Genomic DNA, 17132 nt, shown 5'->3' with positions numbered 1-17132 from the left:
AGTGAGATGGATGGACTTAGAGTCTGTCATACAGAGTGAAGTAAGTCAGAAAGAGAAAAACAAATACCGTATGCTAACACATGTATATGGAATCTTAAAAAAAAAAAAAGGTTGTGAATAACCTAGGGGCAGGACAGGAATAAAGATGCAGACATAGAGAATGGACTTGAGGACAAGGGGAGGGGGAAGGGTAAGGTGGGACGAAGTAAGAGAGTGGCATGGACATATGTACACTACCAAATGTAAATAGATAGCTAGTGGTATCAGCTGCATAGCACAGGGAGATCAGCTCGGTGCTTTGTGACCACCTGGAGGGGTGGCATAGGGAGAGTGGGAGGGAGACACAAGAGGGAGGGGATATGGGGATATATGTATATATATATATAGCTGATTCACTTTGTTATAAAGCAGAAACTAACACACCATTGTAAAGCAATTATACTCCAAGAAACATGTTAAAAAAAAAAAAAAAAAAGTAGTAGAAGGAATGAGTGAGCCCAGTTTGGAAAAGGCAGCCTTCAGTGAGCAACCCCGAAAAGGCATACATCTTAGAACGAGGTCCTCATTTTTAAATTAGCCTTCTATGGACTTGAAGATGATTATATTGGTTTTTCTGGTGGATATTGCTAAATACCCAACATATACAGCATTTTACTCTGTAGTACTCAAAGAGCTTTACAAGGATTAATATAACCTTACTTAGATGGACTCTGCAGGGCAGATAGAACTGTACCTCTTTGTCCACCCGAAGACACCAGGACCAAAAGGGAGGAGGGCAGGGCCCAGCATTTTACCGAAACTCTTTATGAGCCTCTGATGAGCACTGGAATGTTCTTACATGCTGTTCCCTGGTTTATACACAGAACTGTATCCCATCGTTCCCTTTGCAAGGGCACATGAAAGGTAAAGGAGGAGGAAAGAAAGTTGTAGTTCATTTGCATAATTTAGGCTCCTGGAAATTAAAAACTATTCATTACCTTGGTGATTTTGTACTGAAATTTAAAAAAAAAAAAACAAAAAAAAACAACTGCTTATCAGCAAATCCAGCCTCCTGCACAGTGCCTGTGTTAAAACAAACGGAGCAAATCCCAACAAAGAGAAGTTTTGAAGTGAAGATAAGGCTGAATTCATGGAGAAATATCCTGTGCAGTTCCATTATTTTCACTTTGCGTAATTTTATTTTTAAAGGCTATTTTAGAATAAAAACAATCCTTCCTTAATAATTGGATATTTTTTGTTTGTTTTTTCTTTTTGTTTTTTGTTTTTTTTAATTAATTAATTTATTTATTTATTCTTGGCTGCGTTGGGTCTTCGTTTCTGTGCGAGGGCTTTCTCTAATTGCGGCAAGCGGGGGCCACTCTTCATCGCAGTGCGTGGGCCTCTCACTGTTGTGGCCTCTCGTTGCAGAGCACAGGCTCCAGACGCGCAGGCTCAGTAGTTGTGGCTCATGGGCCCAGTTGCTCCGCGGCATGTGGGATCTTCGCAGACCAGGGCTCGAACCCGTGTCCCCTGCATTGGCAGGCGGACTCTCAACCACTGCACCACCAGGGAAGCCCCTGGATGATGTTTTTATTTGAAGCTATAGTTTAGGGCTGTTGGCGAATTTTAAAAGATTAAAAAACAAGCTTTAATTTTTGCCTATAAACATCTGAAGATATACCTAAAAATAGATATATTTAGTACTAGACATGCCAAAAAACTTAATGTTTAGCATCCATTGTAGTAAGTATTATTTATTAGGTAAACAGATAGAAAATAGAATATTCTTTATTTGAAAAATTTCTCAATTCTATTGTCACATTCTTTCCCATTAAAATACATAAGCATTGGATATTAAAATGATGTAGCTAGCCATCTTTCTTTTCTGCCTTTTGTGTCTTAAGTGCCTAACAAAATTAACTTATACTGTGGAACACTGAGTGGGTAAGATCTGCTTTGGCTACCAATTTCCCTCTACCTGTTCTAGACACCTGTAAAAGAGTTCCCAGCAGTGTTTGACAGAGTAAGCCTGATAATGATAATTCCCTGATGAAAAAAAACAAATACTACTTTTTGTCTTCTCTAGTTAAATACCTTCAGTTCCTTTAACTTCATTATGAAGTGTTGAGATCTTCCAACAACCTGGTTTTTCCCACCTGGATGGTGTTCGGCTTATGATGGCTTATAGTGCGGCTCCCAGGAAGCCTTGACTTGCTCAGCCAAGCACATCAGTTAAGCCTGCACACTACACAGAGTTCCCACATTTAGATCTCAGTTACTATGCTTAGCACTGTGTGAACTTGGATAAGTCCCTTGGCAACCTTTGTGCCTCTGTCTTTTCAATCTATAAAATGAGAGTTTAACAATATCTAATTCATTGGGATGGATGGATCAAGATAATATGACAGTCAATTAGCAGAGTTCCTGGCATATAGTAAATGCCCAATAAATATTACCTGATAATATAATATTTCTCTCTTTTTTTGAGTTAGCATCATTCTTTATTCAAGGAATAATTAATTGCCAGCAGGTCCACATTCTAGGCATTATATACTTTTATTAATGCAGCCTAAGATGACATTAGATATTTTTGTCTAATTCATCTGTATGTTAAGTCTCCTATTATGCATTCCTAATATTAAACGTTCTCTATTGCTAGACTTAAATCAATTATAATTAAATCTGAAGTGTTACCTGTTTCCCATGCTAACCTGTAAGTTCACTGGAAGCAAACTTCCTGTCTGTATCGTTCACTATAACTGCAGTGTCTTGCACATTGTATGTGCTCAACAAATATTTTAATAAATGTTTTAGTTAATTGTAACTGTACATTTTTGCAGAGGTGCTAATGTTATATTTCTTCCTCACTTCGTGTGTATAGGTCATGTTTTAGATTTAAGTGTAAGGCTATACTTTTAGCCCTGTTAAATTTGTCTTATAAAGTATTAGCCTATAATGAAGTTGTTCATATCCTGTTGCTGTTGACTCCCCATTGTTTAGTGTTTTCCCTCCTTCTTCACATCCTGTTTCTGAATGTTCAGTATTTCGTCATTGTACTTATGTGTCTCAATTTAAATATTGAATAGCATAGGGCTTAGGGCAAAACCCTGTGGCATACCTTCTAAAGATCTTTCTTCTTGTTGCACCAATTTGTTCACTGGTCTTTGGATGTGGTCATTCTATTAGATGTGAATCATCCTCATGGTGCTGTCTTTCAGCAGCTCTGCCTTATTTTGCCACATGCCTTGTTTTATGTATAGAAAGTCACCATGATCTGCCTTTCTATTAATAGTTCTTTCACAAAGAAAATGAGATAAGTTTACTAGGTGTTGTCTCTTACCACTATTAACAGAGTTTTAAAATGTTTAATTTATAAACTTTAATGACTTACACTGCCATTATAATAGAAACTGTGATTTTTCTGCTTACGTAACTTAAATTTTCTTTTTCTATCAAAGAGAACTTCAGATAGAGTTTGCCATCTCATATATTAAAACCATTTCAAAGGGCAAGAATCTGAAATAAAAAGATACACTTAACGTAACTCTCCAAATGCTAAACATATTGCCTTGCTTCACAAACTTTTCCTACCAGTAATCTAAAACATACATTAAAGTTTTAAAGTGTACATGTCTTCTGACATGGAAAATTGAATCCTTGCCTTTATCTTTACCCCACTAAAACCCTACTAAAGTGATTGAAAGTGAAAATAAAGAGTTTAGATCTACACAGAGGTAGAGAATGAGGGAGGACTCAGGAAAGGATGAGAGATTCACCTCATTTTTGGAAAATGGAAATCTGACCTCCAAGTGACTATAGGGAGATACTGATAAGGAGCCATTCAATCCCTGTAGACCCTGGAACGTCTAAGAACTGAGGGCACCAGGTATTTCAGAAAGTGGAGTTACATGAATATGAAAATAAGAGAATTGATTCAGTGTATCCGAGAAGTTATTTAGACCCCCTAGATGCCCTCCTCAATTCTGTATTACCAGGAGACCTCTTTTTCTTCCCACCCAAGAAGGAGATAAGAGGTTTATTCTGTAGAGAAATAGAGGCAAAAAGCTCAAAACCTTGGGATACCAGTTATAGCAGCAAGAAAAATATACTGAAAATGGGCAAAATAAATTCTTCAACCTAAAGATTACATATCTCTGCTACAGGTCTTTTTCACTTTTTAGCTCCAAAAATAGACAGCCTAGTTATTCCCTCCACTAAGGAGACTAGAATTCTTCTCTCAAAAATTGAGGAGCCAGAGAGGGAAATAACTATAGATCCTGGCACTCAAATATCAGAAGCAAAGCAAAGAACAGGAGAAAATTGTCAAGCAAAACAGTTCATATCCTCAGAAAGATTTAAAAAAATAAAAGGTATTTTCTCGAAATGAGAAATTAATGCATGCAAAGGAACAATAAACAAAATCAAACTCTTGGAATATAAAAAATATACATGATAGTCAAAAAGCGTTTTAAGAATTGGAAGGCCATTTGGGAAATTACCCAGAAATTTTAAAAAATAGACAAAGAATGGAAAATGAAATACAGAGGTTTTTTTTTTGAAGGATCAGTTTAAGAGAACCAACATCTGGATAATTAGAGTTATAGAGAAAATAGAGAGGAAGGAATTATCAAAAATAATTTTTTTTTCTAAAACTGAAGAAGCTGCATTAGCAGGATGAAAGAGCCCATAAAGTTATCAGGACATGTAAATGCAAAAAAACCTACGTCAATCACATCATCATGAAAGTTCCAGAGCACATGAGATAGAGAGACAAATTTGAACTCCAAGCTCCAAGGAGGGAAAAAAAAAGTCACATATGAAGAATCATAAAGCCAGAGGATGTTAACCAGCAAAACCATTCTCAACACTAAAAAATATGGGAGCAAAACCCACAAAATTATGAAGAAAATTTTATATCCAGCCAAATTATCAATCAAACATGAGGGTAAAAATAATTTAAAATAATTTTCTGGAGTCTATCTTATGTATAGCCTTTCTCAGAAGGTTACTGGAGAATATTGTCCGCTGGAACAATAACATAACCCAAGGAAGAAGTTAATGAGTCCAAGAAGAGAAAATACAAAATGGGAGAGAGGGAAAAAGATATGGAGAATGACGCTATGTCGCAGACCTAGAGAATCCTCTTTCTAGATTGGAATAAAAGGATAAAGAGTTCCAGGAGAGGGGGAATATGGAACTGATGGAACCCCTGATGGATTTGATGATACGGAAAATATTCCAAGAGGTTTTATATTTGTGATAGAAAATTTGGGGAAAATTAGTAATAGTGTCTTGGAATACTAGCCAATTAAAAATAGTGTTTTGGAATACATACACCACACAAAATAATTTTAATACTGAGGGAGTAAAGAAAGTGTACTCGTCAGTCACTGGTTGGCTCAGTAGTGAACAGAACTGTGTCATTCTGAGTTCCAGCAGGTAACCTGTTCAAAAGAGTAATTGGAGACTGTTTAATAAAGGGACAATTTACATAGGGGTGAGATGGGCCAAGGAAATCAAGAAGAGATGGTGAAGTACTCTAGGACTAGCAAGCCTGGAGGAGCAACGGAAGGGAACTATTAGCAGAACCTGACGGGAACCAAACTCCCCTGTCTTATAGGATCCAGGAGCACAGCAGCTCCCAGACCATGGCACGGCAGGAAAGGGTACTGGGGGATAAATACCCCCTGCTCTTCTCTCTAAAGCCCTGTCAGGGCTTCCTGTTGATGAAACCCTAGCAGCCAGAGAGCAGGTGAGCCCAGCTGTTAAGTTCACGGTGGTTATACACCCAGGAAGCAGTGTTAGAGAGTGCATCTAGAGGGGAAAATTGAGAATATTCAGTGTACCAGCAAAAGCATGTGTTGTTACAATTTCTTGTTGTAAGGCAAATTCTAGTCTAAGCTATATGATGTTTACCTAATTTAACCAAACCCCAGGGATCATAGAGATCTTTGGATACGAGGAATGTTTCATATCAAGTGTAGAGTGGATTTCAGTGCAATGTTCACACACACACACACGCACGCACACACACACACACATACCCTCTTCCCCTGTATCTTCACATGACTGCCTCTTCTTTATCATTCCATTTCTTGGCTGATTGGCATATGTATTTTTCTCAGAAAGACACCCTCTGGAACACCTATCTCCAATCATTCTTTTACATAACTCTATTTTATTTCATTTTTAATGGTTACCACTATTGAACTTAGTATTATAACTTATATTTTTTATTTCTTCTTCTTGTCTATTCTCTCCCCTGCCTCATACCTCTATAGGTCCCTTGAAGACAGGGATCTGAGGATCTATCTCCACTACTTTGCTGAATGTGTAGCCCAGTAAATAGAAGGGATTCAATAGAACATTGTTTAAGTAATTCACTAAGAAATAAAATGGCTGTATTAGATTTTGTCCTGGATTGTACATATGAGATAATAAAAAAGGGGCCTGTTGAATATGGCACAAATCTCTGTCTCAGGAGACTACAGAGATAGATGAAGGTGTCATTCATCAAAATCAAGAATTCAGAAGGCAGAGCAAATTATGGCTGGAGAATTAAGAGTGGGAGAAGATAAAGTGTATAATTTTGACATACATACTCAGTGGGATGCACTTGTGGGGCATGCAGTTAGTTATGTGCAGTAGGTATTTGAAAATGCAGACCTGGGAAAAGGTCTTAATTACAGATTTAGATTTAGAGGTCTTTGGTGTAAAGAGGTAGATGAAGTCATAAACAGGATGAAATCTTGCAGGGAAATTAGCAGACTCCAGGAGAATAAAAATGGAAGGGAAAAAGAAGCTGAGTTATACTGTTTCTACCAAAATTTATTATGGAGTAAGGTAAAGTAATCCAATATCTTAAGGAAGATATTACCACTACTCTTCAAATACAAGTACGTTCAAGAACACTAATGGGTTTACTTGTGTGTATGTTTGAAAAGTTAGAGTACAGAACTCCTAAAAATTACTGACTTCTTGAATAATTAGTTTTTCATTGTAGATGGAAATAAAATTATAAACTTTATATCTGATATTTGAAGAAATATGTCAACAACGATATTTCTCTTCTTACTAGATACCCTCCACCCACAGTCAACGTGGTAAATCAGAACATTATATACATATAACACTATCCATGGTAAATCAGAAGCAGTATTATTAAGGAGAGGAAAGTTAACAAAAAACATATTTTATTTATGTGTACATATAACACCAACATGTAGTCAGACTTAAGTGATGCGTTTTAAATTCATCACTAGATTATTTTTAGATCATTTCATGTTGTTTCGTACACGTTCCCTTTGAAATTTATTTTCACATAAATATAAAAGCATTATCACTCTGTGATTCAGGCATCACCATTTTGATGGCTTTTCTAATTACCTTAGTTTGACTATTTCATAATGAATATACTTGAAATATCAAAATGGATGGGTAATTTTTACACCCAGTTTAAATTAAATTATAATAACCTGTAAGCTTTTATTTCAACGTGTGTAGGAATTAAGATCTCAATTATATGGCTCCTTCAAGATATATAATTCAGATGGAATTATGTTTATTATCTGACTGCACATAATGTTCATTAAAAGTAGCCGTGAAGGAATCTATTATGTAGAGTGACATTCGGAAGGGATGGTTCTTTGTTCTGCTCATTCAACCATGCTGGCACACCTGTTTCTAATTTTGAAACCACCTATGATTACCTCCCAACATCCTGTTGAAATAGCATCATTAGTCAAGTTTTTCTACTTACTCAAAAAGAAATAGGAAAAGATGAAAATTGTCTGCCATGGCCAAGTTTTTTTTTAAAAAAACTTTCATTGTATTTTTCAAAGCTCTTTTTCCCAGTTGAGCCTAATTTTCTTAAGCCGGTAGTAAAGACTTCCAGAATCATACCTAGAAGATTTTGGGTAACTGACATTGGGGATAAATAAATCGTATCTGAGAGGTCACTTTTAAAGTACTTGGCCTGAGTTTCGTCGGTTTATGTAGCCATTTGTGACAACGTATTCAACCATAGTTTTAACATAAATTGTAGCCTGATCTTGTACTTTGGGAAAACTGATATTCACAGAAATGAAAAGAAAGTTTGTTTCTCTTAATTTATCTTCTGAAGTGGCATGTGTTAATTTTATTTGATCTGAGCAAAAATGTTACAGTCAAAAACAGTGCTAAAACTTATGAGATTATTTTATCATTAAATAATAATATATATACATGTTATTATATGTGGACAAAATAAAATAAAAAATATAATCTTATTATCAGACTAAAATTAACTAGCAGAAACTTATTAAATTCCTTTAAAACTCTGCTTTATGTATCAAATTTGATCACATTGTTGATAAAATAATGCACCTCTCCAGGCTGCCCAACATCATATGCTAGTTGGCCATTATGCAGGTATTAGCCTTAGTCTTCTGACATTACCATGTTAATAGGATTCTTATGTAGTTACTAACGGTTAACTGCTCTAAAAAAAAAAAAAAAATTATTGATCTCTGTTGTGCTTCTCAAAGTTTAATTGCTAAAAATATTTGTTCTGAATTTTTATTACAACTGTAATACTTATTTGTTCTGGATTTGATTTCAACTGTAATATTTTTATAGCTAAAGATTCTAACATAGCTATAGTGTTTAGAATCTTGCTTTGGAGAAATTTCTAATTGTTAGAATAATTGTGTTGGTGCTTTTTTTAGACCTCATCTTCAGGAGGATGTTTGGTTCAAGGTCTTTGATCTCTAGCAATCTGAGAACTAATTTATATATACAATTGAAGTCTTTGTTCTCTTTCTATGACATCTTTTACTTTCTATTTTCTTTCCTTGCATTTTTTTCATAAAGATAATTGTATACAGTAGAAGAGATACAATAATTTCAAATAAATAGGTCCTACTTCTTTTGTTTGAGGGTGTCTGGGGGATAGACTAGAGATTTAGGGAGAATAGTTGTTAATCTGGAATTTAGATTATAAGGAAAATGCCATCCTTTTGCCTCCTTACTTTTGATGAAGGGCATACGTAAGTCTGCTGTACCTACATAACACTTTTTGATTTCACACAAAAGTTTTCTAAAAAGTACTAAAAAACTTTTAAGCAAATTTTAGTTTCTTATTCATCGTTAGATACATATGTGAAAGTTTTGGAAAAAAGATTAAAATTTAGATGGCAAACCATCATCAGACGCTATGACACATAAAATAATTATAGATGAGAAACTTTCTGCATGTCAGTGCACATATGCGGCAATTTAGGTGACTCAGAATATTACACTGGTAAGATTTATTTTTTCAGTTTAAGCTATGACCAGAGTATAGAGTGCAAGAGAGGAAGTGACAGAAGATGTGGCTGGAAAGATTGTTCTCAAACTCTGAAGGGGTTTGGATGCCAGGATCTTTGGGTTTTGTTCTCTAGGAAACAAGAAATCTTGGGAACTTTTAAAGAGAAATCAACATAAGTGATTTTTAAAAGATACATTTGAGAAGATGTGGACAAGATGTGAAGGGGCAAACACTGGTCAGGGGGTTATCACGATAGCCCAAATGAGGGATTATGGTACTCTGGATTATGTATTAGCAATGAGTGTTTCTCAGATGCATGCCAATAAGGGTCATTTCCAAGATGGAGCTGAGAGGGCTTGGTTATTGTTTGACTGAGGGAAGCCTGTATAAGAGAAGAAAAAAATCTTGGCATGATGCAGTAACTAGAACAAGAAACACTGGTAATAGAACAGGTGTTGTTTTGATTTTTAATTAAAATTTTTTGCAAGGGGTGTCTGGAGGAAAGAGAAATTTAATTTCAAAGTGTTAAATGGGCATAACTGAATAATAGGAAATGCAGGCATGAACCTCAGAGGGAAGGCAGAAACTGGAAATGAGAATTTGAGAGTAACAGTTATATAGGTAATATCAGAAACCATGTCTGCCATAGAATCACCAGATAGAGTATTGCAACTATCTTACCAAAAGGGAATATTGTATTAAAGGGGATTAAGAAAAAAATGATTTAAGGAAGTTTTTTTTTTTTTTTAATCAAAAGAGCCCAACTGCAAATAAAGGGATTTTTGTCAAAGATGTTTTGAGTTGTTTTAAATGTAGATTTAAAAAAATAACTAAAAGATGAGAACTCAGGAGAAACAAAGATACTATGATTAGAAGAAAATCTTTTTTATTCATAAAATTTATTACAATTTAATGTGAAAAATACCGATTTGGTACTGCTTTGTCAAAACTGATTTTTCTGAGGTGAAAAATATTATGCTACACATATGAAACCGATGACCAAAAAAATTATATCTGCAATCAGATTTTAGGACCTCAAAGGAACATTATTTTTAAATTTTCATTTTGGTCATATTAACAATGGAACTCAAAATTAAGTGTTAGAAACCTATAGAAAAAAAGACATCTGTTTTTTAAATTTGATTTTTTTTGGTCAATAACTAAATAGTGTAGTGTTACATTTAAGATTGTAATTTAAGAGTGCTAAGTCTCAGCTTTTGTTTTTACTAACAAAACTTTATGGCCATCAGGAAGAATTTTAGAGTAGATGGCTTTGCAAGCTACTGGGTTACTTCTTGCCAGCCATGTATCCTTACATATCAGGTTGAGGACTGTATTTATTTTGTATTTTTCTTTAAGTCAATAGTTCGCAAGCATTTATTGTTTATAAAATCATGTCACTGTGTGTGTGTGTGTGTGTGTGTGTGTGTAAATATTGCTACAAAGAGAGTTTGTTAACATAACCTATTCTGGGAACACTGATAAAACTCTAGGTGAAAGCTATCCTGCTATGATTTTGGTTTCTTAAGTCGGAAACCAAATCTGTTTACTCTGTTATTTCAGATCTTATTATTAGGCTACTTAGATTTAGTCAAAACATGTCTTCCCTTATTATCTTTCTCAGTGAGTTTGGGAGCGTCTTTGCAAAGAACAGTCTTCTGTGTTGGCATCTTAATCATTTGTGTGGCCAACAAGTGGAGACTGTATGAGTGCTCTTAACCATATGAAAGAAGCTACTCCCTGAGTGTTATATGTGTGAGTGTTTGTGTGTGTGTTTTGATGGCATCATAAATCACTTCTCCTCATCCCAAGTAATAATCACATTTACTTCTAGTGCAGACTGTTTTGTTTTTTTTTTTCTTAGCAGGAAAGCAGTTTAAATTAGAGCTCTGGTTCTCTCAGATCTTTTATGAATTTCCCTGGAAACTCTTAGCCACATGTGCTTAGTTCTGGAACACTTGCTATCAAGTGGAAGAAGAAGGTAGAGATGTTTTCCAGCAGTTTATATGTGAAATAAATTGCACTCCCTCCCTTCATCCATGCTTAAACGGCAAAGAGAACATTTAGAGCAGTAATTTAAAGTAAAAATGCTTCTATAGACAGACTACAAAGAACATGTAAAGATAGGAGAAGTCTAGTAACAATAAAAAGTTCAGGCAAATTGATGCCTGAATTATCCACGTGTTTAATATTTTGCAGTGATAAGCTTGTTTGAGGTCTATGCAAGTTTTTCTTTGTACCTTAAAAAGGTGCATCACTGGTACCCTGACCATCTCAGTGATGAACTAAAAATCTAATTCCATACTGATGCAAAAATGCCTTGCGAACTCCAATTGCTATAACAATGTAAGGTAAAAGGCAAACAGAAGAAAGGTATCTGGATTATTGAATCAAGCAGAAAATTTTACTGGAATTTTCTGATAATCTTTATAGGCAGAGAAAAGTTAATGAAAATATACAGCATATTTAACAGATGGTAGAGAATATAAAAGCTAAGAAAAAGTGGAATTCTTGGGAGATATAAAAGCAATGTTTTTTTTGAAACCTATTGTCAAAAAGTTGAGTGGAACCAGTCAGATTTAATTTTGAAAAACATGTCTATGTAAGGTACCTGAGTAAAGGATTCCTTAGGCAGCTGAAGTAAGTTAGGAATTCAATCCGTATGGTCCAAGTACAAGATCAGGTTCAGCAAACTCAAATTTGTCCTTTCCAGTTTCTACGGATAGAGTACAAAGGAGTACAAACCAATCTTCCCGAATAGTGTGTGGATGAGAGGGTAATGAGTAGACAATGCCTACTCTTCTAAATCATTCCAATCTTGCCATCCATCTGTAAGTAATCCCCCATCCTATTCTAAGCCCAATTTTTTCCTAAATTTGAGATGCATACTTATATACATAAAGGAAATATCTATTGATAAGGCCAAAGCCTAATTATAAAAGTCACCATAACTGTTTCTTTCATCTGTTATATATTTTTAATCAAAGAAATCTGAATCAAAACAACTCTGTATTATCTAGTGCAATGCTGATGGTCATTCCATCATATCGATGCTATCTTTTTTAATGGAATTTTTTTGAAGAAAATTTGAAATATGTCTAATAAAATCTGGGATAGGATTTTTTCTAGTTTTTGATGAATAAAATATACTTCATTGCCTAGGTATGCAGTCTTGTAGCGTATTAATATTATCCTCTTTTGAAAATAATCTTCATAGCAACCTCGGGGGCAAGCTGTCAAATTTGAGAACTTTAGGAACTAATGTTTATTAAACGTTGCTTACAGAGATAAAATGTGACTCCAGGGGATATTTATTTTTTATGTCATTTACTTATTTTTTTATGCTTTCTTTGAAACCAATAATAGTAATCATTCACAAGAAAAACATGAATTAACTTCATATTAAACTTCTCCCAAAAATACACTGCAGCACAGATATTACTGGGATTTTCGTACATTGTATTCCTCAACATATAGTGGACTGCCAAAACATTAATAGTGCAAATCTGTGTTTGACTACAAATGACTCCCTACAAGGCCTGTTTTGATTATTAATAGGGTTAATTATCTGCCTGCTCGGTGCAGTTACTGTGGTTTGGAATAACAGTTAATAATGAAAAGACTGAGGCACATTTAAAAAATAACACGTTTAATAATACAAATTAATTCTATCATACAAAGAATCAGAGAGAAAACATTGTGGAGACAATGCCTTCTCCCTTTTTCTTCATCATTAAGAAACTCTTCTCCTGTGGGTATATTCTGTTGTCATTTTCCAAACACAGAAAAATAAACTGGGTATGTATCATAATAGCCATGAATTTTCTCAAACAAGAGACTCAAATTTTATCATGCTGCCCAAGTTGTTTTCTATCAGGAAACTGGGAAGTTACACTAGTGGTAGAATTGTTTGAGGGTTTGAAGCTAGCCCCTTCTCAAGAACCTCAAAATTGCTTTGAAGTATTGAATAATTTGCCTTCTTTCAGAGTTGCAATGGCTACATGCCTCTACAGAAAGAATACTGCACAGCCCAGTGGTTTTTCATAATGCTTTAGATGCAGTGATTTTATGAGTGTAGAAGAGAGCAGACAGAGCTGCTCATCTGGGTAAAGAGGAAAGACATAATATGAAAGCATATCTCTATGCCTTTGTCCCATAGTCTCAGGAAGACTCTGAGGCATTTCCCCAGAAGCCATGGAGAGTAGTTTGAGATGTACTACTTTATAGGAAATAGAAGTTATATGTGTGAAAAAAATTCACCCATGTAAATATCACAGATTCATCTATCAATCTTCTGATGAACTTTGCTAATTTCACAAGCAATAAATATATAAAATATGTCTGTATTCTAGTATGGAAGAATATATATATAATATATATATATATTATATTATATTATATATATATATATATATATATATATATATATATATATAATAATACACATATTAATCTATCCCCAGGCAGGGAGGAGATGAGCACTCATAGATGGGAGACCATTTTACTGTACCTTTGTGAAAGACTTTTGGATACTGCATGAGGGGTAATCATCATTGGTTAGACCATTTTCCACTCACCCGGTCATTGTAACATGCCATTTAAAAGACAGCTGGTTACAGATTCTAAAATTCAAATCGTTGCTATGTTTCTGTACCACTAATGTTGCTTTATTAATAGTTATTTTTCACAGTAGCACTGTAATTATTACAATTATTTACCTTAGACCTACTTATTATGGCTTCCAGCAACCAAAGATTCCTGGAAATATCATCTTCAATATCTTAGAGTATTTAAGCTCCCTTACTATTTGTAATATAAAATTTCATCATAGTACAAAAAAACCCCAAAACATATATATTGTTATATCTTTAGAAAAAGTCCATATTACAAATGGTAAATTTGGTGAAGGCCCCCTATCTTCTTTGGTAGAGAACCACAGTCTAAAACCCACCACCGTTGGGTATTTAGCAAAGAGCAACTTTCAGTATTAAGAAAAAAAAAAAATCTGGAACGTCCTGTCTTCCCAGTCTAAATAGTAAAGCCAGTGATACCAATAAAATCTGATTGTGTACGGGTCCCTTCTTTAATGCAGTTTCTCCCAGGAAAGAGTGTTATTCTAAAGTAATTTACCTTCACAGGGATTTCTAAGGTTTAAATGCAAGGAATTACAATTAGACTTTCTAGTTCATATACCAATTTGCATCCGCTCATGTTTTTTTTTAAAGGCAATGCTAGGAAAATTCTTATTTTCAGTTTAATTTACATTGAGGAATTTTGCTGTTTATTTCATAATCTTACTTACCTAGAAATGAAAAGATGAAAAGCTTATAAATCACGTCTAAGATCTACAGCTGAGTGTAATAGAGTTGAATAGGTCAGTTATAGTTGAAAAGATCAGAAGAACAAGAGCAAAGTCATAACTTCATAGTTCTTATAGACATGGCAATGCTTTCACTACATGAAAGATTAGAATATCTCTGGCTATAGCAATACTACTGGGTCCATAGAGCAAATTTATTCCACTTTTCCTCTTTTTCCAGTACTTGATGCCACAAAAAAAAAAAAAAAAAAAAATGTATTTGAACGTTTGTTTCCCTAAACATGCACTCTAAATTTATAAGCTGAAAAATACTTCTGATTATGAAAAACACTCTTAAGAATTTATTAGAAATCTGTTTCTAATTCCTTCGTATTAAAAAAAGAAGAAATGATGAAGAATGCAGTAGACAAGTCATATATGTTGTATATATTTTAGACTTTGTAAACTCACAGCTGAAGGGAAATTCATTCAATCTGCTTTGCTATGAACATATATACAATTTATTGCCAATTATAATTTGTGTCCATACAACTTTCATTGGTTAGAAGTTTGGAAGCATGGTTTGTAGACACTAGTGCAACTTAAGAAAAGAAAAACAAGCTGAAAAGCCTGGGTTTACTCAAGTCTTTGGCAGGCTGTTGTGATGCATGTAATGGGCCTGGTGTGGAATCAGCACACAATAAATTTTCCTATAGCCATAAAATAAAAGAGAGAGAGAGAGCACATGAGAGAGCAAACTACAAAAAAAAAAAAAAAAAAGGAATTTCAAGAAAGCCAATTTTTGCAAATTTTTTTTTGCAAATTGTTATTTCTCTTCATGTAATTTTTTTAAACCTAACTAGTTCTTTTTAAATTTTTTTTAAAATTTTTTAATGTAAAGTTCACCCTCCCAACAATTTCCAATATTGTCAACCACATGCACATTTTTGTGCAACAGCTCCCTCTCCCCCGAACCACTCCCCCGATCCTGCATGACTGAATCACACAGTAAACAATTCCCCACCTCCCCCTCCCCCAGACCGTTGCAACCACCATTCGACTTTCTGATTCTATGTGCTTGACTAATTTATCGAAAATAAGTGGAATTATGCAATATTTATCTTTTTGTGATTGGCTAAGTTCACTTAGCATTGTCCTCAAGGTTCATCCATGTTGTAGGAGATGACAGGATTTTCTTCTTTTCTTGAGCCTGAATAATATTGCATTGTATTTATATACCATATTTTCCTTATTTATTCATTTGTCAATGGACGTTTAGGTTACTTCCTTCTCTTGGCTATTGTGAACAACTCTCTTCACGTAATTTTAAATTCAGTTGGAAATTGCAAATTGTTCCATCTCCAATCTGTCTCACATTGTTACTTTGCTTTCCTTTTTTTAGTTTTCAGCAAAGTTGTTGAAAATGTGCATATGTACTGACTTAACGTTGACTATATTTTTCTTCTTGTTCAATGCAGACATGTAGATAACAATAAGATAGTCCTGTTCAAGGTGAAATAGCACAGTGATTTGATAAATAATGAAATACTACTGTCATTGCAGGATGAATCTTCTCCAGCTGACAAACAGTGTAAACCAGAGGCGGCCCAGGGCATTTACTCAACCTCAGCTGTTTCAGGCTCCCAGGAGGTGTTGTACATCAACGGAAATGGGACCTACAGTTACCATAGTTACAGAGGGCTCGGAGGGGGACTGCTAAATCTGAACGATGCTTCTAGTAGTGGTGAGTCTTTATTACATATTATGTTTTTGTGTCCATTTGGGGTTATTAAATTCCCTAAACCTGAGAAAAAAAAATTGAATGAAGTGTTATAAGCAGTAGTCAGTGCCAATCTGTGAAAAACAAGACCATTTAACACATAATGTCCATCTCCCTACAAGGACATCTCCCTATTCAGTTGCTGTTTCTAAAAGTAGCAGCACTATTATGCAACTGAATGATTGCTGTTTTATATTCAAAAAATCTCAACTGGAGAATAGCACGTTTTTTCACCAAATAGTTATACATTCTTTCCTTGAAGCTGTAATGTACTGTTCGTCAAAAATAATGACACCTTTTCTCAATGTTCGAAGAGGTTTTTAATTTGGAAAATTTGAGGCACCAGGAACTTTATTGACTTGATGAAACATACACAGTCATTATACCTAAGAAGATACAAACTGAAACAACACACAGAAACAATCCATGGATCTCCAGCCAACAGCTTGTCAGTGACAATGGCGCGTCCCACCAGCAGTGAGTGGTATACTGGAACCAGCTTGTACAGGCTCGTGCTTGGTAAATTTTTAGGAATTTCTTGAGCTTATATACCAGAATAAATTCCAAATGTGTAATATAAAGCCATACATATATTAGGAATACAGTACATGGGTGAACTTTTTATAACTGGGTTGTAGGAAAAGCTTTCCTAAACTATACTTAAAATCTAGGGGAAAATAAGTTTAATTAGACACATGCACACACACAGACACAACTTCTGCATGACAAAAAAAAATAAAGTAAAAATTAAGTGATAAACTAAAAAGTTATTAGCTTCCTATACTACA

At 34.6% G+C, this 17132-nt stretch overlaps 1 protein-coding gene across 8 annotated transcripts in view; it reads left to right on the top strand.

Annotated features, from left to right (window-relative positions):
• The window catches only part of NOL4 (nucleolar protein 4), a 417003-nt gene that overhangs the window by 344426 nt on the left and 55445 nt on the right, over positions 1-17132 (top strand). For all 8 annotated transcript variants that reach the window (XM_068562976.1, XM_068562975.1, XM_068562972.1 and 5 more), the window contains one exon: positions 16128-16308. In XM_068562976.1, coding sequence (XP_068419077.1) covers positions 16128-16308 — 181 coding nt within the window. The remainder of the gene's footprint in view (positions 1-16127; positions 16309-17132) is intronic.

Source organism: Eschrichtius robustus, chromosome 14 (assembly GCF_028021215.1).
Source record: "Eschrichtius robustus isolate mEscRob2 chromosome 14, mEscRob2.pri, whole genome shotgun sequence".
In the NCBI taxonomy this organism is placed as follows: domain Eukaryota; kingdom Metazoa; phylum Chordata; class Mammalia; order Artiodactyla; family Eschrichtiidae; genus Eschrichtius; species Eschrichtius robustus.
This window is presented reverse-complemented; position numbering and strand designations above follow the sequence as displayed.